This window comes from Eptatretus burgeri, chromosome 11 (genome assembly GCF_056783735.1).
Source record: "Eptatretus burgeri isolate ZD-2024b chromosome 11, Ebu_testis_v1, whole genome shotgun sequence".
Classification (NCBI taxonomy): Eukaryota; Metazoa; Chordata; class Myxini; order Myxiniformes; family Myxinidae; genus Eptatretus; species Eptatretus burgeri.
The window spans coordinates 81,306,190-81,334,105 of NC_140971.1; the positions used below are offsets into that span (position 1 = coordinate 81,306,190).

General features: G+C 42.2%; 1 protein-coding gene across 1 annotated transcript in view; it reads right to left on the reverse strand.

Moving 5' to 3' along the window:
* The window catches only part of LOC147017488 (receptor-type tyrosine-protein phosphatase mu-like), a 513,419-nt gene that overhangs the window by 296,745 nt on the left and 188,758 nt on the right, over nucleotides 1-27,916 (reverse strand). Inside the window, exons 8-10 of the mRNA XM_085847977.1 lie at nucleotides 11,919-12,236; nucleotides 8,766-8,875; nucleotides 2,878-3,079 (exon numbers count right to left, since the gene is read on the reverse strand). Of these exons, the coding sequence (XP_085704103.1) occupies nucleotides 2,878-3,079; nucleotides 8,766-8,875; nucleotides 11,919-12,236 (630 nt within the window). The remainder of the gene's footprint in view (nucleotides 1-2,877; nucleotides 3,080-8,765; nucleotides 8,876-11,918; nucleotides 12,237-27,916) is intronic.

The window sequence follows — 27,916 nt, forward strand, 5'->3', positions numbered from 1 at the left end:
CAGCATTACAGATATAGCATGGACAGCTCGGTGGAGCTGTCAAAACAGAATATCTGTGATATTGTTAAAATCAGTTTGCCTTGAAAGTACAACAAAAGTTCGTCATTGGTGAGGCTGGAGACTTCTAAAAAATTTTTTCAGAACTTCCACATATTTTTTGCTCGATAGACTGAATAAGGGAAGTTCATGCAGCCAAAGGTCAAGAAGGATCAAGGTTGCAAAATTAACAAAATAGTAGATACTAAGTCGGCTATTGGTGGGAATTTACCGTTTGTATATTTTTTTTCATGAGACCTCTCAACTTGCTCCGTTTTCACTTCGAGATTCAGCTTGGCACTAACATGCTGCACACTGACGTAAACATGTTACAAATTTCAGGTGACTCAGCCTTTTCACATATTGCTTCTTGTAGTGCGAACAAAAACTGAAGAGAAACTCGAGTGAGATTCTAACGACCTTAAGTGTTCTCATTTGGTTTGTGTGAAGTCAATTTGCCTTTGTGTGTGCCTGGTTTTACCCAATGCGGACAGCTTTTCAACCGAAAGTGCAAGCACGTTACTGTCATTAAAATTGTTGTTTACATGACACATTTGTTGTTTTCACGACAAAACTACCACATAATGTCAACTGGCTTCATCATAATGAGAGAATAGAAAGTAAAAGGGGCTGAGGGCATATTAACTTATGCAGGTTCCATGAACATAAAACCCATCCAAGATGGAAGTTGGTCCCTCAAGTTCAGCGGTTTATTCACAAAATACGAGTCAAGAAAACCAGACTTAATCCGTGCAAAAGGGATTGGAAGTTGAAAAGAATCTCATCCTCCAGTAGCAAACAATACTCTTTCACCAGTTGGCTACTGGACAAAGTATAGATGACACAATGCCAAAAACATTCAAACCAAATGTGAGTTCACTCAGAGAGGTTAATCTGTAGCCGATATATAAATGCCATTGTCTCTAGCTCTGTCTGTCTGTCTGTCTGTCTCTCTCTGGCTTTGTTCTTTCTGCACGGCCACATCTTTTAAGTCAAAAACTCCAAACTCAGGGCACAAATACAACTTTGTGTTGGGGGTAACATAGTTTATGTTGCCGAGGCCTCACACAGGAGTGTGGGGGATGGGCGGAAGAGGGGGTGGGGGCATAAATTCTCTATGTAAATGTGTATCGTGTTGCGCCACCTGGTAGTGGGGGCAGAGGGTATTACAATTTCCTTTTTACCTAGGCAATGCTGAGGTTAAAGTACTCTTCACATGGATAAACTTGTCCTCCTTCCCATCTTCTCACCCCCTCCCCAAAACAGAGGAGATTGTCAAAGCAAAGCCTGTCATCATGTGTGAGATTTCTAGCAGGAAGGGACATCAGGATGAACGGGGAGGGGGGGGGCAAAGGGAGAGGCAGGACGTGAGGAGGGGGATGGCGGAGGTGGGTGGGTTAGGGATTAAACCATTCTATGCATGGGGAAATTTGTCTTCCTTTCCTTCTTGCAGAAATTTTTTGGCAAACAGGATGACTAATTGGTACGTCAGTGAAGCAAAGGATAGGCACTGCTAGTCTGTACTTTTAGAAATATGTTTGTGTGTGTGTGTCGCCATTTTTCTGAGAGATGGCCAAACGGATCTTCGTCAAACTTTCAGAGGTTCATCAGCAAGTGCTGGGAAGTGTTTTAGGGCAAAAAAAGTTTTTGAAAATTTCGAAAAAAATAGTTGGATTTTTTTGGACATATATATTTTAAATTGTTCTATAGTGCTATAGCCTTTGGTGGCTATGTGAAAAGTAATATAAAATGATCCTGACCCCATTCCTTAGTGTGTGTAGGGAAATGTTTTGGGCACCCACACACAAAGAAAAAAAAAACAAAAAAAAACTTGATTTAAAACAAAATGTCAACGGAATTAGAACAGCACCGGGCAAGGGTGGTTACAGCTGCTCGTCTGGAATAAATCATTAGTTTTGCAAGTTGTGTGTGTGAATTTGTTTGTACATCGAATCCTCGGACAAGTAAATCAGCCCGGAACCATGGATCTGTAGTACAGAGCAAGTCGTCTCGTTTGATGAAGAGTAGGAGAGTTATTGTTGGCATGCTTGATAAATTCCATTTTTTTTTCCAAAGCAGCTCATAGCGAACATCAAGACTGGCAAGCAATTTCATGAAATAGTTGGCCAAAAAACTTTTCCTTCCAAGCCCCAAAAGCAGGTGTAAATAATTGAGACCATTAAAGAATAAGTAATCGCAAGTCTGTGTGACAATAAAAAAAATTGTATGTAGCCTGTGGTGGCTGGTTGTATCATTTCTGGGAGTGCAGCTGTGCTGCTGATGCAGTGTCCCCTATTTCCAGTGAGCTAAATACTCATTTTGCCAACCTTGGAAGGATGACAAGCTGAGTCAATCCACCCGGTGTTATCTCACAGCACGCCAGGGGCTCAAACTCAAGACCTGATTTTCAATTTCTATTCACTGCCAGGCAGACGGAGTAAAACTATTATCCCACTCCTCTCTGCGCATGTACAATTGGGACAAATTCAGAGACAAAGTATCAAACTGTACTGTAAAACAGCATACTTGTCTTCCTGTTCATGTTCCAATTCATGTTCAAAATATAACATTCAATTTAAATAAGTTGGTCCTCGATCATAAACGAGACAGACAGACGGACGGCCATGAACCAATTGCTTAACCTCGCGTTTCGCTTCGTGTGTGCGGGCTATTGATATATTTTGATATTTCCGACAAATAATCCTTCAATAAAAAAGAACAGAAAATCTTGCAGTATAACAAATAATCCTTCATGCAAGAAATTCATTTAACTTGTGTACACACTGATGGTTCACGATTTGTGAGCTTACTACAGGTGCTGTTTGTGAGCTTATTGCTTACCAGAGATCTGCGTTGTAAGGCGGACTGTAGTGGCTTGACCATATCCACGCGCTGTGCTGGCACACACAGTGATGGAGTACGTAGTGCCAGGGAAAAGGCCAGAAAACAGATGTTGGGTTTGATTGATGGCCTTAAACACTGTACCCTGAGCCTCTTCATGACGGAAGTTTGGATCACCCGAGCGCACAGCATTATAGGACACCTGGTAAGCATGATAACGGAATTTCAACATCACATGGAAGCTATGCACATTAGACTTCATATAGCAAACTTAAGGCCTGATAAAGTGTCCTAAACCCCAGTCCTTCCTGTTCCTAAGATGTCTTCAGTAATTAATTTATTCGTTTTATTGCTATACATGAGGTGACCTTGTGATGCAAAATTTCATCAGGATCCTATTGGCTATTTTAAATCTAACAACCTTGGATTTTTGTGTTGACACTATGCCACCAATACATTATCATCATCATCATTTAAATAAGAACATGATAGACAATCAGCATTTCCCATATTGGAGAAGCATCACTCCTCCTTTATCACTTCTGTTCCCATTCTCTACACATCACATCTTTTGCTCTCGATATCAGAGCTTCTCAAAAATGAAAGTACTCCTTAAACTGATTGCAATAGCATCTGTCAAATACTATCAAGATCCATACCAACTGCAGCACACACCTTCTCCAACAAAACAGATTCCAATGAAAAGGGAGAGGCCGTAAGTCCAGCTTGGGGAATATCGCTTTACGTTAATACATCTCCCACATTGTTGTGATGACTGTCGGCAACGACATACCTTCTCGTAAATCTTTCACTAATTCATTGCATAAAAGTATCTCACAAATTGGTGGTCGTTGGAAAGATCCACATTCAAAATGATGACACGATCAACTCATACAGCTGCCCAATAGGTAGCATGGCCTTGCCTTTTGGAGTAGCTACAAAGTGATGGTGGTGCCCTCAGTTTTCAATATATGAATACAAGTATGTCAGAACAATACAAGTCATTGAAACATGCTCACAATTTGTTGTCAAAGAAGAAAGGAAACATGATATACCAAGGTAATAATAGTAGTGGGACTAAAAAAAAAAAATTTAACCAAAAAAACTGAAAGACAATTGCCAGATCGAGAGCCTGAAGACATCATGAAGCGAGTAATAAATTACATCCGAAAGCATTAGGGGGCACACTAGAAAGAGGTCGTGTGCCCATCGGTAGGCGTGTCCATCCGTACGTACGTCCATGCATGTGTGGATGCCTGCGAGTTCCACCCATTGTTTGGATAGTTCGCCTGACTCCACCCACAGTTTTTAAACGATGGCCATTAATTTAGGAACCCTTTAGAATTACCTTTTCTCTCAAGCAGTGCTTTTACTGCAGAGGCTACGCAGGTTTGCTATTATTTTAGATTATTTTTTTTCTTTAAATTGTGATGGGTTTCTGTGAAGTCGTGGATAGCATGATGGGGGGGGGGGCAGAAAGCATTACATATTTCACTGTTTCGACGTGGGAATGCCCATTTGCTTTTATGGGCGGGAGGAGGGTGAGAATAAATATGGGACTGCTTTTGAAGGAGGAAAGGGGGGGGGGGTTGAGGACTTTCAATGGAAGGAGAGGGAGCATGGGGGGTTTGCAGGCTTTAGTGTGGGGAGGGAATTGATGCCTTATGGTTGGGAGGGGAAGGTGATATTTGGGGTGGGGGTGGGGTGGGGGAGAGCAAAGATGGGACCGAGATGGGATGGGGAGGCTGAGGTTTTTTTTGTTGAGTAGTCAGAATTGTATGTGTGAGTTTACTCACAGTAGAAATGTAATTGTGTGTGTATATCACTGCTGGGGAGGTGGAGCTGATGCAATCACCCTACCGGTAATGTGCTAGTACTATTCCTCACAAAATACCTCCGAAGGTGAATGGTAAATTCGAAATACCCCTTCCACAACATGGATAACCAACCAATGGATGGTGACATAAGGATGAGACCAAAAGGCCATTGAAACAAACCACTTGCCCAGCATTCCTTGCCAACCTTTGACCTTGCTATTGGGATTTTATACAACAGTAGTAAAGTTTTAGGCAGGAAATTTAGTCAGAGTACTCACACACAATAACCTAATCTTCTTGAGAGATACGGAGGGATCTTTAACTTTCACAAACTAAATGCAGATGGGACAGACAGTTCTGTCATCATCTGAAGAATGGAATGTATAGGATTTAGATGAAAGGGGTTGTAGGTGGCAACAACAATAACAAAAAACTCTACCATTTTGTCTTTGTAAGATTTGAATGGGCCCTGAAATAAAAGGGCTGGCAGGATGGCCTCAAGGTACGCACACTCACTTATAAGCCGTCTATAGCCTGGGTTTTGAATCCCGACCCAGCTATAAACTGTCATCCCGGTGTTCCGCAGGCGGGGTGATTCAGCAATGTGTGTACCGTCTCTCGGATGGACGTTAAACTGGGTGTCCTGTCTGCCGGCATTAGTTGGTGGACGTTAAAGATTCCATGGTGTCGACTGTGAAGAGGAGGTGAGCTATTGCCGGCACCCTGGCCAAATTCCTGCCCCGACTCCCTGGGTCAGAGTGATGACCTGACGAGGATTGTAGGCTGGTAACTGCTTTGGCAGCGCCAACACCCAGCATAAGGCATGGCACGTGATGATGCAATATAATTTTTTTTGCATGATCACCTTTACTGATGAAACAATTGGCAAGTGTTGCCTTTAACAAGCCAATGCTCATTTTTAAAAATCTCATTGACCACCAAATGATCACCCAAAAATCAGTAGTCTAAGTTAAAATATGAAAACGTGTGTAACTGGCACATTACAAGAGGTTTGGTGATGTCAGAAGCAGTCGTGCATTTCTGTGATTGTTTACTCAAAAAAAAAAAAAAATACATATATATTTTTTGGGGTTAAAAAAATAAATAAATGATATGTATATATATATATATATATATATATATATATATATATATATATATATATATATATATATATATATATATACATTGTTGTGGTTACCAAATTCGCAAACCACCAGTCAGGTCCCTTAGGTGAGGTATCTCGGTAAGTACATGTGTAGTTAGGTCCAAACCCGTTGTCTAGTGGGAATACATGTCATTTATGCGTGCTGCGACTCTTCAGGATAGCCGTTTTTCTTTTGCAATCTTTATTTTGGACCAACCGCCATGATTACCACCACAACCACAACATCAACCGCCAACCACAACGCCGCTTCACCACAACCGCCACGACCTTCACGTCACACCTCGCAACCGTAGCATCGCCACCGTTCTTGCCCCGCTGTGGGTACCGGTGTTGGACTCGTGCAGGGCGCGCGCCGAACAGCGTGTACAAAATCACGGATTTTGTGCTTCAAAAACGGATCAAAAACGACACACGCCCACTTTTTGCCGTCCAATCGGTGAGCGAGGGGCGATTTGGCCCCGCCTCCAGGACGATCGATATATGCAAATTTGTGGATCAAAAAGCCTTCACGCCCACTTTTTCTCGGGCCAATGGGGAGCGAGGTGAAAGGTCAAAGGGAGGGGGTCAAAGGCGAAGCTACAGGGGGATAAAAGGACCGTGTTCGTCAGTCAGAAAAGAGGAGAGTCCAAAGAAGAGTCCAGAGTCGGAGAGTCCAGAGGCGGAGAGTAGGAGAGTCGGAAGCAGAGGGTCAAGACTTCGCGGGCGGTGGAGCTGCTCGTCGTGTGCGTTGGAGTCGGAACGGAGGGGACGAGCTGTGGAAAGGCGGCGACACCAGACGAGGGGGTGCTCGCGTCGTGCAGGGAGCTGCACCCGAGGGAGGCCGACAGCGCGACCTGGCCGAGGTGGAGACGCACACCAGGGATAATAAAGATCCTCTATACCCCGAGCATCAACAACCCCCTCCTGTTTCCCCCCGCGCTGAGATAGTGCGACCAAGGGGGCCCCTTTCCCACCCCCTACCAGACACCCTCCGCGAGGCCCGCGGGGTTGGGGCGCCATCGCCGCTCCGCGTCTCATCACCAGACGGGTAGGCGCGACCCGGTCTCGGCCTCAGGCCCGCCTCATCCTTGAGGGTATTTCTTTCCTTGGTTTTGGGTATGTGTTGTCGGCGCCGTCTGTGAAGTAGAATTGTATGTGTTGCCGTGTGCTCGGTAGTCGGTATTAGCTCTGCATTGTGTTTTCGCTTTTACATTTGCTTTTTGTGTAAATTGCATTGTGTCTTTTCTGTGTGCTTTTGGTGGAATTGTATATGTGTGCTTCCCGTGTGCCGCGAATAAATGTGCTTTATTATTGAACTGTTCTCCCGCTTCGCTTCGTCATTTCTCCCATTGAATCCCCATCTTGCTTCACGTAAAGGGTTGGTAGTGGGCTGAATACGCCCGATAATTAATCGAACCGTCGAGGTCGACGATAACACCGCTCGGTTATTCTGATAGTACGGAACGGGTCGCTAAAGTGGCCCGTGTCCGAAGTCGACCTGCGGCGAGGTGCGATCGCCCGGTCTACCCTCCGCGTGGGTACTTAGGTAGGTCGAATTCGGCGAGCAACCCTATCCAACGCGGGGGCTGATTGGCTCGATCGCGGTGAGACCGAAAGGTCCACCCGTGACTGGTTCCCGGCGTTAGTCCGAGAGGGTCACGACTGGATTGTCCGTCCGGTGGGCGACGTGCCGCGATTCGAGTTACGTGGCCGTCAGCACGCCGGCGGGCGCGAAAATCCGCAACAATATATATATATATGTATATATATATATATATATATATATATATATATATATATATATATATATATGTATATATATATATATATGTATATATATATATATATATATATGTATATATATATATATATGTATATATATATATATATATATATATATATATATATATATATATATATATATATATATATATATATATATGTGCATAATGTATGTATATATAAATCTATATATGTATATATATATATATATATATATGTATGTATATATATGTATGTATATATATATATATATATATATATATATATATATATATATATATATATATATATATATATATATATATATATATATATATATATATATATATATAGCCTGGTGTTGGTGCAGTGGTTAGGGCAGCGGCTTGGGATCCAAAAGGTCCCGAATTCAAGCCCCGTTGGGCCACTGAATTAATACACCAGGGGGTTGACTCAGCCTGTCATCCTTCCGAGGTTGGCGAAATGAGTACCAGTATACTGGGCCGGTGTATACCCCGGTTAAAATAGGTGTACCATATCCCTGTGTCGTAAGAGGCGACCAGGGTTGCGTCAGGAAGGGCATCCGGCGTAAAACATGTGCCAAATCACTATGCGGATCATACGGATGATCTGCTGTGGCGACCCCGAACGGGAGCAGCCGAAAGAAGAAGAAGATGTGTATATATATATATATATATATATATATATATATATATATATATATATATATATATATATATATATATATATATCAATCAAACAAGAAGCCGATTGATTTTATCAATAGTATTACAAGTGCTTCACGAGAACATTTCATTCTTTTCCGGTCATACATCTCATGCCAAATGCCAGCGGTTAAGTAGGACCACAAGCCCAGAGGTTAAGTGGAGGTTTTCCAACCCATTGTCTGGCTTTGATTGGATGTGGAATCAGCACAGTACCTTCACTTCTAATAACAACTGCTGCGTTCGCTAACCTTGAGAGAATAATTTAGCTTTATTTCTTTCAGCTTTGGGCCCTCCTCACACTGCAATGATGTCCATTTTTGGGTCCTGATGCAAAGGGATAACTGCTCTCCTGCGAACCAGCAGGGAATATATCTCAAGCTCGAAAGTATTCAAATTAGCATTCCTGGTGTATGGAGACATAATTAAGGCCGATACCTTGTATTGCGTGAGAATTCCATTCGGCTCCTCTGGTTGAAGCCATTTCAGCAGGATGGTCTCGTCCGTGCCCTCCCACATGATGTTTTCCACAGAGATTGGCCCAGGAACTATGAATACAAACAAGATTGTGTCTAGTGGAACAATATTCACAATCAGCAGCACATTCCACAGGCAGACCCCGCGAGAGCAACGGTCCTTGTCATTATTATTTCAGATATTAATATTAAAAGCCTCATTAAAATAAAAAAAGGGCACACAAACCAAAATATGGTTCTCTTTACAAAAGGGAGTTCTTGGTGTGTCGAGGAAACTCGAGTCAACTGAAAATCAACGTGTTCTTTTTTTTCCTTCAAAATTTTTTTTCCAAAACAAGCCTTTTTGAGTGCAGACAGATATAGCAGAAAGATTTTTTTTTAAACTTTTCAGGTTCGTAAGAAGGCATGCAGTTTGGGGAAGAAAGGAAAAAGGCCTGCAATGTTGTTGCTACGCAGCCACCAGCATGTGAGCCGCACAGTCATGTGCAATTGGCTTTTACAATACGAATGCGCTGGCAGGAGTTGGCACATTCTTCAAAGAGAGTGTATTTATTTGTGGGAGAGATCTCCACAGTGTAGTACCATGGAACACGACTAAATAGGGGCGGCGTGTGATGGTCACATGGATTTTCACACAGGCCGTTAACACCAATCCTGGGCAGGGAGGGATGTTTGCCGTCTTAATGGCTTCAGTAACAGGACCAAATGATGAAAATAAAACTCGTGAGAAAAATACCCCCAACTTAAGGGCAAGGGACACCGGTACTGAAAACACAGCAAGCTTTCCTGGCAAGCACAAAAATAAGTAAAAAGGGAGGGGTGGGGGTGGGAGGGGGTGGTGGTGAGAGAGATGACAACAACAACGTCAACATAATGGGACAGTGTGAAATACCAGCATTTTAAAGCTTCAGTCCTTGATAATTGTTGATGTTTTAATGGCTTAATCATCAAGACAAAAATAATTGCTTCAAAATGCAAGGATTGCGGCTTGGCCTTTAAACATTTTTGACTCCAGACGAAGGGTACATCTTGCAAATGTTTCATTTGTATCGCCCACGATATCATCAATTGATATTGGACTGGGTTGATCAATCAAGAAAAACAACAAACCATCAGCAAAAAGGTGTTGCAAGCAGACATTTTAAATAGACGTGTCAAAGATCCCCAATTATAAATTACGTAAAGTGATGTTTACCGCAAAACGTCTGACAGGATGGTGCAGAGGTAGCACTTGCCTTTGAGCTGTCCTAGGCTGTCGTCAATTCCAAACTTGACTATACATTGTTAGATTGATTCTTCGCAGGAAGAGCGTCGCATCTCACAAAATGCACCATCCCCAGGATGGACGTTAAACTGGGCGTCCATTCGGCTGTCATTAGTTGGTGGATGTTAAAGATGTCACAGAAAGTTATCTCCGGCACGCTGAACAATTTACAAATTTCTGCCCAAAATAACGTTTGTTCGAACGTCAGGCCTGGCCTGTTGGTTCGTGAAAGACTTGGGCCAGACACTTTTCTCGTGATACAATGCAAGAAGGTGGGATCGATTGCAGTTGTTAAAGAAGTAGTGAATATTTAACTCCAAGGAATTGTGTGAAATAGATTGATCTACTTCCTCCACTACTGTGTCTCCTCTTTCACTGTTTGTTTATTCCCTTGGCTGTGTCAAACTATTGTCCCCCGTCAGTTTGAAGTTTTTAATCCTCTGTCACTTCACTCTTTAAAGAGCCTCGATCTGTAAGACAAGAGAGCCGTGTGTGTGTGTGTGTGTGTGTGTGTGTGTGTGTGTGTGTGTGTGTGTGTGTGTGTGTGTGTGTGTGTGTGTGTGTGTGTGTGTGTGTGTATATATATATATACAATATACGAAATGTCCCATAACGGGGGGCGGGGGGGGGGTTACTTTTTTTTTATTGTACAGTATTTTACTTTTTACGTGCGAATTTGAATTTGTGATATCTTGGTTTCGGGTCTCATGGTCACTTGCCATTTGCAATTCCACGGGATTTCTGCAAATCTCATGGGATTGTCAGTTGAACAGGCGGCTGTGACGAACATTTTAAAAATCTCTCCTTCATGCCCAAGCCTTTGTAGCTACATGAAAGGTCATATTAAATGATCCCTGACCCCATTCCCAAATGGGTGTTGGGAAGTGTTTTAGGCCCCCACAAAAAAATACCGGGTAACGTCGGGTACCCCTACTCGTACTGTATAAAATTATAAATATAATTTCTGTGGTCAAATCCTCCATCTTTGATTTCCTTCCATTGAACTGTACAAGCTGACCATATGATGATGAGATTTTCTCAAAAAGAAAAATGCTGAATGGAAACTGCTGAGTACCAAATATTGTGTTTCAAACCCAGAACTCCCTCACTGTGTTTTATCAGTAACCAACTAATCCCAAGAGGTGGAGGTAATGCGTGAGCGTGATTCGAAATGAAACCAGATTGACCGAGTCAAAACTGTCAAATTACATGAAGGGTACCAGGAATCAAACTGAGGCAAGATGCCCTCTCACCACAGGGCATCATCACAGACTGCCTCCACAAAGGGAATAAAATATCCAGGGTAATGTGGATCTGCAAACATTTTCATCAACACAAGTCTCAGACATTGTAATTTGAAGGGCTACAAAATGGGGAAAGAGTAGGTGATCGTAAGAATTAAGGAATTAGATGTTCTGAATTTTAAATAAGAGGGTCCATCATGTGGTCTGGGATAATATACCCAGTGGTGATGAGGCATGTTGCTTGAGATTGCTCGCTTTGAAGACGAGTACCCATGAAATAAGATAAAACAATAAGATTTGTCCCAGATAAAGTTACAAACAATTCATGCGAAGGAAGCAATTATGAATTCCGTTCAAATCCCTGTGGCTGAATTGGATAGTTTATCTGCAAGAATAGCACTGATGTTAACACAATCATACATAAGATGGGAAAGAATGGAGCAAGAGGATTCAACCAGTCGACCCTGAACAAGGACAACAGTCATGCAGAAGTACAAATAGAGTGACTGAAGTTCCAATTTTACTTATTTCCAGAAGTATATTCTGTTAGTAACAATGAAAAACATCTACAAAAATAACTAGTCATTCCAAAGAGGTAAACACACACCGTCCTCCTTGGTCTGTGCCGACACTGAGAGGCTCGCTTTCCGTCCCTCTGGAGTGGCAAGCACAGCACGCACACTCAGCTGGTGGAATGGAGGTAATTTCGTGAGTGTGTATCCTTGTAAAGCACGACCAGCATCGCAGCAAGTCTCCGTCGTGCTGTTGGAGCTTGGGTCACTGCCCAATCGGCTGCTGTTGTAGCAGACGGTCACATTATAAGCATGGCAGCGCGTGACGTTGTACCCCAGGGGATCCCAGCGGAGCCCCAGCTCTCGGGCACGTGTGGTCAATATCCGGACATTCTGGGGACCATGCCATGGCTCTGCAGACACAACAAGGATCATGGGGTTAGTCAATAACATTGATTTTCTTTTTATCTCTTCCCCATTCTCTCCTTGAATCGCTTTCAATTCCATTCTTTCTGTGATTTCACCAATCTCCCCATATCACATTTCCAAATGTATTGACCTCAGGCATATAATCCCATGCATCAAAACTACCCACCTGCTCTGTTTCATGCAATGTGCATTATAAACAGTGGTTGGCGAAATAATTACAGAATGCACCTTAATGTGGATTGGACCACCTCTGGCTTGATCGTGATGTTGTCGACTAATCAACATTTCCATGATTTGTGTGATTATTGCACATCTGCAGTATTTTTTTCATGGTGTTTCCAAAGTATCAGAGATCCAGGTTAGTGGTTCTCCTTTTGCACCCAGTGGTCTGCTTGGTGGTGAATGCTCAGTGACCACCAGAGTCATTGAACTCTGGACATGTATGTGCTCATCTCTCAGCAATGGTGGGATGCCCTCAATCTCAAACAAGATGTTAGGACTGCCTCCCTGGACAATCTCGAGCATTCTACATGGTATGACATCCTGCTTTTCTTACCAAGCTCTCAGCCTGTGGTATACAAGGCTGTCTTAATTCCTGGATTTCCTACTTGCTCTGCTCATGCAGTCAAAGTATTGCTATCATTGGAACTCTCTTCTCCTCTCTACCAATGGTGGCTGGAGTTCCCCAAGGCAGTGTTGTGAGCCCAGTCTTGTTCCTCATCTATCCAAATGACCTCTCCGATACAACTTCACATTGTGTCGTACAGAACCCCATCTCTCTGTTTGACAGACAGCAGCTGCATCTGTCTCTGCTGAGATCTGGTAATGGCTAGAATGTCTGACAAATGGAACATGTTCCTCAATCCTGGAAAATCTCAGTCTCACCCCATTTCTCGAGAGTGATCGTCAAACAAACCCTTCTATCTATATCCTTGGTAATTCACTGAAAGAGGTCAAATCTCTTGAACTTCTAGGCCTCACCATCAGCAATGACCTTTCCTGGGCCGACCACATTGCAAAGCTGGCCTCCAAAGCCAGCTGCGGACTGGACATCCTCTGCTGATCCAAGTCCTTCCTTGGAAAATCAAAGTTACTCACATTCTACAAGGCCTTTGTCCAGAGCTCAACGGAATACTGGTCTCTGCTATGGGCTGGACCCCCAGCATCACATTAATCTCTCCTGGATTCGATGGAATCTCAAGCTCTCAAAATTAGTGGAATCTCCTGTGATGAAACCAAAGCACAAGGTATGTTACTTTTGCACTACAGGAGGGTCAATGATCTCTGTTTTTTTACCACCTCCTCTCAAATATTGCTCCCTCTGCTCTCTCTATCCTCCGACACTCCAAACCTATTGCAAGATGCACCCATTCTTCCAGTCACCCCCATCTCGTTAAACCTTCAAAATCCAAGCTGATTGTGTACCTCAACTCTTTTATTCCTTGCTTCTCCGGTTTGAGGAACCACCTTGCAGAGGATGTTATGTCTCACTCTTCCCTCCTGGGCTTCAAGCAAGCAGTGCACAACCACATCTCTCATCATTCCCAATCCTGTGCCATAATCTTTATTACCCCCACTACTCTTTCTTTCCCCAAACACCTTTCTTGCTAGTTTCAGTTTCGCCACCTCCTCTCTTTCCTCTTATCCTGTTTATTTATCCTCTTGATGTTTGTCCCACTGTCAGATGTACCTTGCACTTCCATCCATGAGCCTCACTTGTGATTGCAGATAGACCTGAAAGATTTTGATCAATGTAGCCAGTTATCGTGATCCCCCTGTAAAATTATTTTTTATTGTTTTGGTTACTCATATTTGGATGTGAGCAACATTCACCACCACAGCTCTTCATAAACATCTTGTACTTTTCAATCATTCCACTATAAAGGAGTGTATTCTGCAGGATTATATAGTACTGTATAATAGACATTGACATAATGGTGTATTGTATTGAATATGGCACCATACTCCTGATCCCAGTTCAGTGGAGAAGTCGATACAGTACATGAAGAATAACTTTTTCCATGATAGGAAAGTTCGCATTTCCCCCACATTTTATTCTTATGATGCATTTGTCTGCCAGCCCTGCTTGCTGTGTGCATTCACTCAATTTTTCATTCAATAAGTTTGCTAATGCATTTTTTTCAGATGCACAAGGACAAATAATGGGTGTAAGGTTTGAAGAGAAGGTGGAAATTGGTTCCACATGTAGGAAAAAGGGGAATGAATGAGTGGAGATGAACAGTGATTATGGATTTTGGTAGTTTCACCTAGAAGGGTAGGCTGTGAGTGTCCTGCAGAAATTTAGGGAGAGTGAGAGGGGCAGACAAATAATGGAAAGACCAGAGGGTGAGAGACCAGACAGGAGGCAGTAGAAGACAGAGACCACCGACCTGTCTGCTATGGCAAAGTGATAGACGCATCGAATAAGCAATATCGTGGGAGATTCCAACAATCTTGAAGGCCTTGGTTTACACTGTGTCAAGCTGAAAAAGCTGTGAGGCAGGAGCGCCAGCTCAGCGGAGAGTGCAATACTCCATCAATATGCAGATGAAGGACTTGTCAGTGGATAGGAGTTAAGGTGTGCCAAGGAATGACTTTGTTTGACACAGGATGTCCAGTCCACAGCTGGCATTGGAGGCCAACTTTGAAATGTGGTTTGCCCATGAAAGATGATGGCTGATAGTGAGTCCCATGAATTTGAATGACTGAACTTTCTCAAGAGGATTGCTAAGAAAGTAGATAGGAGGGTTTGCCAGACGAGAGAGACAGAGACAGAGACAGAGAGACAGAGAGACAGAGAGACAGAGAGACAGAGAGACAGAGAGACAGAGAGACAGAGAGACAGAGAGACAGAGAGACAGAGAGAGAGAGAGAGAGAGAGAGAGAGAGAGAGAGAGAGAGAGAGAGAGAGAGAGAGAGAGAGAGAGAGAGAGAGAGAGAGAGAGAGAGAGAGAGAGAGAGAGAGAGAGAGAGAGAGAGAGAGAGAGAGAGAGAGAGAGAGAGAGAGAGAGAGAGAGAGAGAGAGAGAGAGAGAGAGAGAGAGAGAGAGAGAGAGAGAGAGAGAGAGAGAGAGAGAGAGAGAGAGAGAGAGAGAGAGAGAGAGAGAGAGAGAGAGAGAGTTTTCTGGATTGAAAGACATCTTCCAAGTGTTTGACCAGCTTGTTACATTTTTTCAAGGTCTTTAGAGAAGGAAGACGCTGTGGCCCACCTGTCTGAAGGATGAGGGTTGTCACGTCAGAGGATGGAGTCATCAGAAAATAGATAAAGAGGATTTTCCAGAGTCAGAGAGTTTGTCGATGAAGATCAGGAATAGGACTGCGCCCAAAACATTGCGTTGGGGCACTCCATACTTAACAGGGAGAGGAGAAGAAAGGGTTCTGTTGAGAGACACACATTGGCGATGGGAGTGGAGGAAGTCAGCAACCAAAGTGTGGAGTAGGGCTTGAATGCCAAAGGTACAGAGTTTGGAGAGCAAGGCAGGATGCCAGACTGTATTGAAAGCTCGGGATATGTCGAGAGAGACGGCCCTGATCTCATGTATGACATTGAGGGCTTCCATCCATTGATGGGTGAATTGAAGCAACATGCCCCAGGTGGAGTGATGTGGTTTGAATCCAAATTGGTGATCTGAGATGAGGCCATTGGGAAAAAGGAAAGAATAAATATCAACTGTGATGATGGATTCCATGACCATGCTGATGATTGTAAGTAAGCTAATAGTCTGTAGTTAAAGTGGCTGGTTTTTGCATCTTTTTACCTCTGCCACCAAGGGTGGATGGATGTTATGTTTTTCATCCCTCTCTGTCTGTCTGTGAGCAGGATATCTCAAAAGGTTATGGACAGATTTGGACAAATGTTGGTGATGATTAGTGCACAAAGTTGGAGGACAGGTTGGGTGTGTGACAAAGATGAACTGGTTAGATTTTGGTGAAGATGCAGATCCGGTACTATAATTTTTTAAGTCATCATTATTCACCATTGAGACTAGATAGGGCCAAAAATGATATACTGCATTGCACGATGTTTCAAAAAGTTGTGGACAGATTTGGAGAAACTTGGTGGACATGTTGGGTGTATGACAAGAATGAATTGATTCAATTTTGGTGAAGATCTGGATTGGGATCCGGCCGAATAGTGAGATACAAAATGTAAACTTTTCAGCCTGGTGGAGGTATGCGCTCTACCGAGTGCTGATGCAATTTATGTGGTGCAGTAATGTTGGCTGATTTCCAAGCATACGGAAGGTGACATAGGGCAAATGATAGGGTGAAAAGAGCAGAAAGAGGATGTGCAAGAGTGGAAAAGCAGGTTTTTAGGATATGTGAGCTGATGCCATCCGGGATAGTTGTAGAATCAGAGTTGAGGATTGAAAGCATCTTCTCAAAATTCTCAAGTGCAAAAGACACGGAGTCCACAACCAGTTGGGTGTGACTGGGGAGGGTGGGTACAAAGAGTGGTTGGGGACACAATATTTGGAAGCAAACACAGAATTGAGGCATTCAGCCTTCTCACTTGTGGAGTCAGCTATGGTGCCATTTAAAGAGAGGGAAGAGGTGGAGGGGGACAATATAATAGAGACAGGCTTAACAAGGTACCACCAGGTTTTAAAGGAGGGAGACAAGTTTTAAAGGTCAATCTTGAGGTTGGATAGATGTTGTTTTCTGGCTCTCTTGACAGTGGACACACATTTTTTGTGAGCTTTGTGTAATGAGCTGAGATCGCCTTTGGTCAGGTTTGCTTTCCAGGAGGAGAAGGCAAGTTGTTTCAGAGCAACTCCCTCATCACACAGGATTCAGCATACCATGGAGGGGAGGGGGGTGGGAGAGGGGGTAGGATAACTGAAGATGAGATGGGATGGATCTGTGTGTGCACAAGAAGGCATGTTTGTGTCGAAGAATGCCCAGGCTGAAATAATATCAGGGATGGTAAATGCAGGAGACTAGTCCTGAAGTGCGATGGCCGCTTGCAGTCTCTGTCAGTCTGTCTGAGTAAACTGCCAGACTCGCCGGTCCTGAGAAATGTTGACTCCCAAGTTCTAGGTTATGAAAGCAGGATGGTCAACCCCACACTTGCTATGTACATTTTGGATTAATTGAGGATGCAAGCCAAAAAGCTTCGTGTTTTATCAAACAAATGGAATAGGCAGCTTACCATTTTTTCTGGTGGACAACATATGCTCCATATTGCAGTGCCCACTGCTGGAATCAGAAGCGGGAGAAAACATTTAAGAGGACAGGGCACTTCGACTGAACTGCCTTGCTGCCATAAGTATTTTAACGATCATAAAATATGCCATAAGAAAGCACATTTCACGATTATGTTTTGCATGATTGATGGAATAAACATCAAAAGTGTCACATTTTGGAATGACTTTCCAATGGTACAAGCACTTCATATTAATATCCTCTTTTGCTCTATGTTCACTCACACACTAATGATCCATCTTGTAAATTTAAGTCTGGTTCTCCGTTTCAAATTCATCTTCATTCTCACCCTTTCTCAATTCACCGTCTTTGCTGTTCATTGATCGCTCAAGAAATGTGAATGCGTCTCAGTGTTGTTTGCTTCGCAAGGACGTTTTGCATTTTGACACTCTTCGTTTCATTCTGTCTCAATTTCATTCAACCGGAAACACGAGTCACACAGATCGTCGCAATCTCATGAAGTGGTAAATATGGTATTTATATATTCATGCAAAACTGGCCACATTATAACAGGTTGCCAATCATTGTGGGGACCGCATAGCACAGGCTTTGCACTGAATGGAGAAGAGAATGAGTCTGAACCAAGTCTCAGTGGCAGATTCATGTTTGATACACTGAATACTTTTTAAAGCTGCATCTGCTCTCCAAAGTTGCTCTTGCAGAGGTTTCTCTCCGAAGCAACTGAACAACTACTTTTTTGTTCATCCGCGTGAAGCTTTTATGTAATGCTAGAAAGTCCCATCGAGGAAGCCCTATTGATTGGACAGACACAGCAACGCCTACGGTGCAGCCGTCGGTAAAACCGCTCCATGACTGCTTCATGAGCCAATACCCTGCGAGCTGATACTTGGTAAGATTAGCCACAAGATCCTAACAAGCCAGTACATTTTTATGGTATGGTTAAGTTGTGCTGCAGCAAACACCACGTATGTATTACTTGTCCGAATGCATATGACTTTGTGGCCTCCACAAACTTTATATTTTTCTCCGAGATATAATTTTTGACCTCTGCCTTGCTGAGTGGAACGATTCTTTGACAATTTGTCAGAATACATAACCTTACTTGGCATTTTTGTGCCGGTTCACAGGCCAGGACTCTGAAATAAGCAACTGTGATGCACTTATCTACAACAGAAATAACAGTTTGGATGTTTTGGCAAAGTGGAATGCCAGTGTCATGGCCTCGGCACCTACCCATACAATAGCTGCCTCAATCACAGCCTTTGGGCCTTTCCATACAATTCAATGTCTGCGGTAGCAAGGGTCGAAGATTTTGCATTATGGGTGAGGAAGGGGTGGTGGGATGAGTCTGTTGTTCGACTATATTGGCGCCCGCAAGGGAAAAGGCACTTTATTAAAATGTGTCAGGGGAAGTAAAATCTGAGGAAGCGAAATTGTGAGCAGTCGATGACAAAATCGTGGCAGAGCATACTGGATGGACCATGGACCATCGTAAAACTTGGCAGACAGGGAAAGCGGACACACAAAGAAATATAATATAAACGTTCTCATTTTATGACATAAAATCGTGGGAGGGAGCGGTGGTGGGTACAAGCTTTAGCAACATCAGCAAAAAAAAAACACAAGAGGCCTGAATATCCGAGGCACGTATTGTGCTGTCCCTGATTTACACTGCACTCATCAAACCTAATCAAAGTTCATTGGAATAAATATAATTAATCTCTCTGGAGTATTAAATCAACATGAAGCAAAACCTTGCTTTGAAGTGCTCATCTTGAATAAACCTCGATTAATTTTGCAGCAAAATTTGACAGCCTTTATTCACTGCTTTTAGTCGGAATAGTGATAACTTGGTGGGGAAGGTGATAAAATTGTATCCTTTTTTGCGGCTGGTCATGTCGATGCAATTATATTAACATCTTGCACAAAAGATGTCTTATGTTTACGATCATTTGACTATCAGATGAAGGACTATCATGGGTACCCGGCGTTGGCTAGCACTGCTGTACTCCTGTTGGTATATTGAAGAAATCAAATTTTGTTTTTTTTTTGTTCTATTTTTTGGGGGGTGGCCTAAAATACTTCCTACACTCACGAAGAAATGGGGTCAGAGATCATGCAATATTGCCCTTCACATTCCTCCTCCCCCCCCTCCCCCCACTCCCCTTAAAACGCTCCCCGCTACTCACTGATGAACCTCTGAAAGTTTTACGAACATCCGTTGTGGCTCTCTCTGAGAAAAATGGTAACACACATACACACAAACATCACTCTGAAAGTATAGATACAGGTAGAGGTGTCGTCCAGCTGTCGCGTTCTGGAGCGGTGCTCCGGCACCTCAATCAATCCAAGGTGGAGCTTAGCTCTGCAACAGAGTTTTTGAAAAACCTCCCACATTCACGATCGGTTGAGTTATTGTGCTTTGTCTGCTTTCATCAGTTTCATGGCCAAATATTTATGGTCAAAGCTTGTCCCAAAGCCTGGATGTGTCAATATGTTGGACACTTTGTCTCGTGAGCGATATGATAACATTACAGGTTACAGACACACACAGACCTGTATGAATTGCCGAATACAGGAAGGTCCAGAAGCGAGACGAACTTTCAACCATCTTATATCCAGATTTAGTGAATTATCTTGTCTTTACAAAAACGTATTAACACGCTGGAAGACATGAAGGCGTGGAAAACATTGGATATGTCCAACTAGTTGATGGCTGGTTAGATCAGTGATGTGGCTGTTCTTGTGAAGAATGTGAATGGCTATCACGTTGTATGAGCAAAGGTAGGCCCATGATACATTAATGACACGGACTCATGTTAGCAGAGCAAACAAGCATGACGTTGTGTATATATATATATATATATATATATATATATATATATATATATATATATATATATATATATATATATATATATATATGTTAACATCATGATTACCTGCTCTGCCATCTACTTCAACACTGTCGAATGTTTATCTGGCCTCAAAGCTTTATCTTCTCTCGTCAACTCCAAGAAAGACACCAACCAATGTGATAAACAACGGAATAACGAATACTGGCAGACAGGCCACCCAGTTTAACATCCATCCGAGGGGCGGCACACACATTGATGAATCTCCCTGACTGAAACACCGGGAAGACAGTTTATAGCTGAGTCGGGATTCTAACTCAGGCTAGATAGCTTCGAGGCGAGCATGCGTACCCAGATAGGCGAGATAGCTCGGCCATCCTGCCAGCCGTTACCACATGGTACTAAATAAATGAATAAAAACTTCTCTGTATTTCAATACATAGTTGGTTAGAGAGTAGAGACTAACTGATCTGACTTTTTCAAATGGAATTCCGAATTGTGAGACCAAGTAAGTGTGAGTGTTATTATTTTACCCTCGCTAGAGGAGAGGATATTGCATTTGGGTCTGTTTGTAACTTGCAAAATCGAAGATTTTTCAAGTAAATTTTTCAAGTCAATCGATTTTGTTATTGTCTGTCTGTCTGTTTGTCGCCTACAGGTCATAATTTTAAACCGATTGTCATGAAACTTTACCAAGTTGTCGAGGTAATCTCAACTGAGAAGCCGATTGATTTTGCGGTCAAAGGTCAAAGGTCATCTTGAGGTCAAATTTCTGAAATAGTCATTTTTCATCCGATTGACTTGAAACTTGAACAAGATTTGCATATTGCATCACTGAATTAGGAAACCAAACTATTTTTGAGACCAAAGGTCAACTCAAGGTCAAACTTCGAAAATCATCAAATTTTATTTGAAAAACCATCAATTTTAATCTGATTGGCTTGAAATTTGAACAAGATTTGCAAGCTGAACTTTGATTAAGATTGTGAATTTTAATCTTAATGAAATGGACAATTTAATGTATCCATGGCAACCTTTGGAGAGTGGTGGTGGAGGGGTGGATTTTGCAAGTATCATGCTCTGCACAGTCTTTTTCTTGTTTATCTGTTTGTTTGTCTGCACAGAACTTTCATGTTTTTCTCTGCAACCGCTTGTCAGATTGAGACGAAATTTTCACCATTGGTGCGACTACTCATGTACAATGTTTTAATAATAATGATGACATCATCAGTCACTTGATGTGGAAGCCATGTTGGAAAAATGGAAAAATTTGGACCTCTGTATCTCTGAAACCGCAACATGGAAGAAATTGAAACTTGGCACATGGTAAAGCACTCCTCGTGGGGAATAAATGGGATTTTTTAATGACATCATAATTGCATATGTAGAACACCACATCCGATCAGTATGAAAAATTTTGAGGGTCATCTAGGGATAAATGGGTCCACAAAAGGAAAAAAAATTCATGACGTCATCAGCCACGTGATTCGGCAGCCATATTAGTTTTTTTTCCAAAAACCTTCAAAAATCTTTGCTGAAGTGGCTGAACAGATCGAGGCGAAGCTTTACACGTATGACCGCCTGTCCATGAGGAACAAAAGGTTCACACATGTGATATCATTGGTCACATGGTTTGGCAGCCATATTGAATTTACCCTAAAACCTATAAAAATATACCCCACTCAAAAGAAGTCCTGGTGAGGGTCTGAAATCTCCGATTGCTTTTTATTTTCTTTTCTTGCAATCATGGTAAAATGTGTGTACAGTATTTCATTCATCACTCATTTTGGGGATTGCTCAAATGGTATCGTGTCATGTTAAAACTTCATGCGATGGTTGATCTGGTGATGAGGTCATGGCTGACATTTTTCCACAGCTCTGGTACCTCAAAATTTGGCACTACACCACTAGATAGAGGATGGGGAATGCACTATGCTCTTATGTTTAAACACTCGCCTAAGGTACAGGGAAAGCCTGTACACATGTCACAAGTAGGCCAAGTGTATTATAGGAAATGTGAGTGCATCAATTACAAGGGTATTGTGACACAACTGACAAAGCAACATGGTATATGGGATGTGAAACCGAGAGCTACATACTCAGAAGCGAACACTGTCCAGGATAACTCAAATTCACTTCCAAGAGATTATCACTTATTTTGGCTGAAGATGTTGGGTGGTTGATATCCAAAAAACCATATTGGCAGAAACCCAAGCCGGTTATGTCCGAGCCAGAGCATATGCAGGATTGTTAGAAAAAACTCCTTCTCAAGGGGCTCATCAACCCTTTATCACCCAAAAAAAATTCATTGTCAGACCTTAGCTGGGTATGCAATTTTGTTTGATTCATGAATACTTTAATATAAATTGGTAAAAGATGATCATTTGAAGTGATACTTAGCACATTCTTAAATCACTGTGTGTAAAGATAACATGAAAGTTAAACCGTCACAATTTATTTAGTGGACGTCGAATAGCTAAACAATTTCATTTTCCTATATGTACTGAGAAGGTTTCAAAAATGAATAAATTATATTTGCTTTGGCCAAATATGAGATAAAGATAAAAGCTCTTGGAAGTGAAAATGTTGTCATGACATTATTTGTTATCAGTTTGCAAATTATTTTTAAATGAAGAAGTGAGTGTGGTGGAGGATTTGGGGGGACTACAGTGGGGGCACCGGAAATATAGCAGGTCGTTCTTGAATTCAACCTTTAAATTATTACTGTTTGCAGTTCATGGATATAGTAATTCATTTAAAATGAAACAGATGACACAAAATAAGTCGTTCAGTTATCACGATGATCCTTCAGTTTCATACGATTGCAGAAAGAACAGCTGCTGGTCCTATTGTTCCCTCTCAAGAACAGAATAGAGGTTTGAGTCGGATTGGACATTTTCAAAACTGACCAGGAAACAGAAGGTGCAAAACAAATTAACCCAGACAACTATTGACTCTGTTTCATAGCCAACTATCTTTGGTACAAATGTGTGCATGGCCTATGAATGCAGACACTCAAAGTAAGTCTTCCATTTTCTCAGCCAAAGTGGTTTCACTATCGGAGCAATTATTGTATTTGAGACCTGTTGCGGAGGCCTGCATTTGCAAGCAGCTGCAGTAGTGTCAAAGGAAATTGTAGCCTGAAGCACCGAAACCCATTGCAGGTGTGGATTTATCCATTCACTCCATCATGCAAAGGATCTCATGAGAGAAATAATCCACCTGGGACTGTTGCTCTCGTGTTCAGAGCCTCCCCCTACAACCACAACCACAACCACACACACACAGCCAGTAGCTTGCATAAGCAGCTCCATTTCCCATGTGACATAACCCTGTGTCACTTCCACACGGCAGGCCTTTTTGCTGTTGAGCAACAGCACCTTATTGGCAGACAATGTGACTTGGGTTCAGAGTTTCAAGGCATCTACACAAAGGCCTCTAAGAATCTGGCAAGGAGTACTGAAATGAAGAGAGAGAGATGATAGAGAGATATAGAGATATAGAGATATAGAGATATAGAGATATAGAGATATAGAGATATAGAGATATAGAGATATAGAGATATAGAGATATAGAGATATAGAGATATAGAGATATAGAGATATAGAGATATAGAGATATAGAGATATAGAGATATAGAGATATAGAGATATAGAGATATAGAGATATAGAGATATAGAGATATAGAGATATAGAGATATAGAGATATAGAGATATAGAGATATAGAGAGATAGAGAGATAGAGAGATAGAGAGATAGAGAGATAGAGAGATAGAGAGATAGAGAGATAGAGAGATAGAGAGATAGAGAGATAGAGAGATAGAGAGATAGAGAGATAGAGAGATAGAGAGATAGAGAGATAGAGAGATAGAGAGATAGAGAGATAGAGAGAGAGAGAGATAGAGAGAGAGAGAGAGAGAGAGAGAGAGAGAGAGAGAGAGAGAGAGAGAGAGAGAGAGAGAGAGAGAGAGAGAGAGAGAGAGAGAGAGAGAGAGAACCTGATTTGGGAGGAGCTATCTTCGATGAACTTTCTGTCAAACATGGGTTGTGTCGATGTCGATAACTAAATGTGAAAAAGTTTCCAGGAGAAACAATTCCCTCAAATGAGCCATACAACATTGGAGGCACAGTGGGGCTCTTCTTTATACACAAGAAGGTGGAAGCCGGGTGCATTGTTCCAGAAAAATACAGACTTGTAAAATTGTTATTATTATTTTTTCAAAGAGATCAAGGATTATAGAAAAGCTGGACAGAAGTGGGTTGAAGATCAACGTACAGGCATTCAGGCAGAGGAGAACAGGTAGACAAATGACTAATGGAATATCAATGTGAATTTCAGGAAAAAAAGCTCCACAGAGACGAGAAGGCAACATTATTGGGAATAGAAAACATAATGATTTCGGTTAGGGACAAAATGAGATGGCAATGGGAATAAGCTTGAAGTAGTGGATGAAAAACTAGACAAGTTCCACAAATGAGACAAAAGAAGAGTGGATTTGAGCAGAAAGCTTACACTTATGGACAATAGCATGGGAGGGGTTAATTAAGAGGCATGTAGTCATGAAGGGACAATGAAGAGAGCAGGAAGTAGAGGCAATGGAGGAGTTCATTGGAATCATCATGATCATAAAAGACCTAAAAGATGATTGGATAGTTTCACAAAACGTAAAGGAATTCAAACCAAGAGGTCATAATGTCACCAGGAAAGCAATGAGACCTTGATGCGAACAAGGCTACCCACCATTTGAAAATATTACCATGACTACCAGTCTGGATATAATATTTTAAACAGGTGTTGAAGCTCATGGAAGAACATAACAACATAAGGGAAAGAGCTAGGGTCTTAGACTCCACGACCTCAACACAGGCCAATATGGAAGGCAATAGCACCAGCCTACAGGAGAGAATGGAGTCATATTTCATTGCACTTTATATAAAGGCCTCGCCCACCATTTCAAGCCGCAGTTGGCAGAGGAAGAGATCAGAGGTAGTAGTTAAGAGGACAGCAAGAAAATAGATTCTGCTCAAAATGAGTTATTGCTGGTGGGTGACGGTGAGGCACATGAGCTGCAGAGACGGCATATATCCCAGAGGCTGATTTAAAAAAAAAATTCAGGACTTTGCCAGCCAATCCTTATTAAGGGATAAAATGAAAGTGTGGGACTGTTCTGCATTCAGACACATTCCAGGAAAATGATCAGTTGCATATTTTCTCCACATCAGCAAATAAGGATAATACAGCATACTTCCTTGTATTGTTTGTGGAATGTTGAAGAATGGTCCCGCACAAGGTGGAGTCATCTGCAAAATGCTTTTACAGTCATGAAAAGAGGTTATTGATGTAGACCAAGAACAGGATTGTCCCAACAATGCGACCTTGAGGAATGCCAGTCTCGAGAGAAAACCCAACCAAATGGGACAAAAAGCCAAACCAAAGCAACCTAATGTTTGCAAGCACAGAAGAAATCTAATAGCTAGTTTAGGAAAGGACTCTGCATACCATTAGCTGAAAGCTTGGAAAGCAGGGGAGGGTGCCAAACAAAATGAAATACACTGGTGAAGTCCTGCATTGAGATGGCACCCGACCTCTTCCTTGAGAATGAAGGTATCCATCCATTGTTAACAAAGTGGAAGCAGTATTTCCAGGGTGCAAGGACCTGGGCAGAAGCCAAATTAATCATGGGATATCAGAGATCAAATGGAAGATGAAATTCTGTATTGGAGTCCTCATAATGAACGAAATAAGCAAAGACCAAGGATGAGTCTCGAGGTCTGCTGTAATGATCAATTCCATTATTTTGCTTATGATAGTGAGAAAGCTGGCTGGTTTGTGTTGAGAGAGTCAGTTTTTGCACCATTCTTATGAATTGTGGTAACATTGGTGATTTTCCATGAAGCAGACGGGTGGTTCTCAGAAAAATACCCGATAAAGAACAGAGAAAAAGTATATATTGGGTTTGAAATTGTTAATGCCATCAGGTCTAGTGTCAGAGGAGGAGTCAAGATCGACTCGGAATTACTTTATCTTGGTAGAAGGAATGCTAACTTGCTGAAGGAGTTTTCTGTGAGGACGAGGGTAGGGGTCAGGAGTTGGATTGGTATTGGAGGAGAGTGATTTGGAACCTTGGCTTTATCCGCAAAGGTAGAGTTAAGGCAATTAGCTTTCGCAAAAAAAGCATGCATCATAACTTCATTCCTTAAGAGAGAATGACATAATGCTCCATAGATGGACTTGACAAACCACCTTGGCAGTTCTTGAAAACCACCAAAAAGGCAGATGATTTGAAGATGACATAGTCTGAGGAACAAAGAGAAGCTGAAGAACAAAGGGAAAAGTTGGAAGGAAAATTTGGACATGATTTAGTTCAGCAGAGTTAGAACTATTCAGGGAAATATGGTTTGGGTAAGGCCTTAAGTATCACCAAACGAATTGACTGCAATAGCATTGGTATGAGGGCCGGTGCTAAGCCAAGTTAAGTGATAGTTGTTGAAGTCACTGAAGATTACGAAAAGAGAGTTGGGGAAGGATAATAGTAAGGAGTTAAAGTTGGCTGAGATTGTCATCACAGCTGGCAGGGTGGTCGATGATGCACACAAACAAGGCCAGTAAGATGACCCTGACCTCTTCCTTGAGATTGACGGTATCCATATCTTATTGACACAGTTAACAGAGAGGGGATAATCTGCATATTCTGTGGAGAGTAAACAAATCTAGAAATAATCCAGTGAGGTTGAGGCGTCAGAATGTGGTCAGATTTATGGAGAAGGAGCTCCTCAAACAGACCAACACTGCTACCAGCACAAGTGTTGGATCTGTCAATGTGGAATAAGAAATAACCAGAAATAGATGAGCAAGTCTGAGATATTTTGTGAAAGAATGGTTTCTATAAGCCAGATGAGATCTGGGGATGAGGTGGCGACCTAGTGTGAAAGATCCATGATATTGGAATTAAGGTGTTTGATGTTTGTGGAATAGATGGAAAGTATTGGATGGTGCATAGATGGCTGAGTGGGAGGAGTGGGGAGGGGGAATAGTATGGGAAAAGTGTGACAAGGGCAAGGTGCTGGGGGTGCAGGCAAGGGTAGTGTGGTACAGGCCAGAGTAAGAGCTCAACTTGCAGTCAGGAACATCTGGAGAAGGAAAACAACAGCAAGTGTGGTAAGAAAAAGGGAAAGGTTTGGAGAGAAAGGGGGAGGACAGGAAGAATAAGCAATGAGATGGGCATTGTTCACATGGGGAGGTATCACCACAATAAACATGAGAATGAATTAAGAAATAAATAATTAATGATATTATTGTGATTTTATTTCCCCTTCTACGTCACCTCTTTTAGCTTGTAAGTTGTTGGTTGGTTTGTTCTTTTCTATTTTATCCCCACTTTCCCCTTCCTATTGCTGCATTTCATTCAGCTTGTGCGCAGCAGGTTACTGTCTCTGTCTCTGTCTCTGTCTCTGTCTCTGTCTCTGTCTCTGTCTCTGTCTCTGTCTCTGTCTCTGTCTCACTTCTACTCTGCTGTTGGTGTTTCGCTCTTTCCATTTTCTTCCCTTCCCTTCCGTTCTAGCTCAGCTCTGTTCTGAAATCATGAAGGAATGGGAAATTATCCAGTCATTTTGAATGTGGCGGATTTCACAAGAGCATTCTCA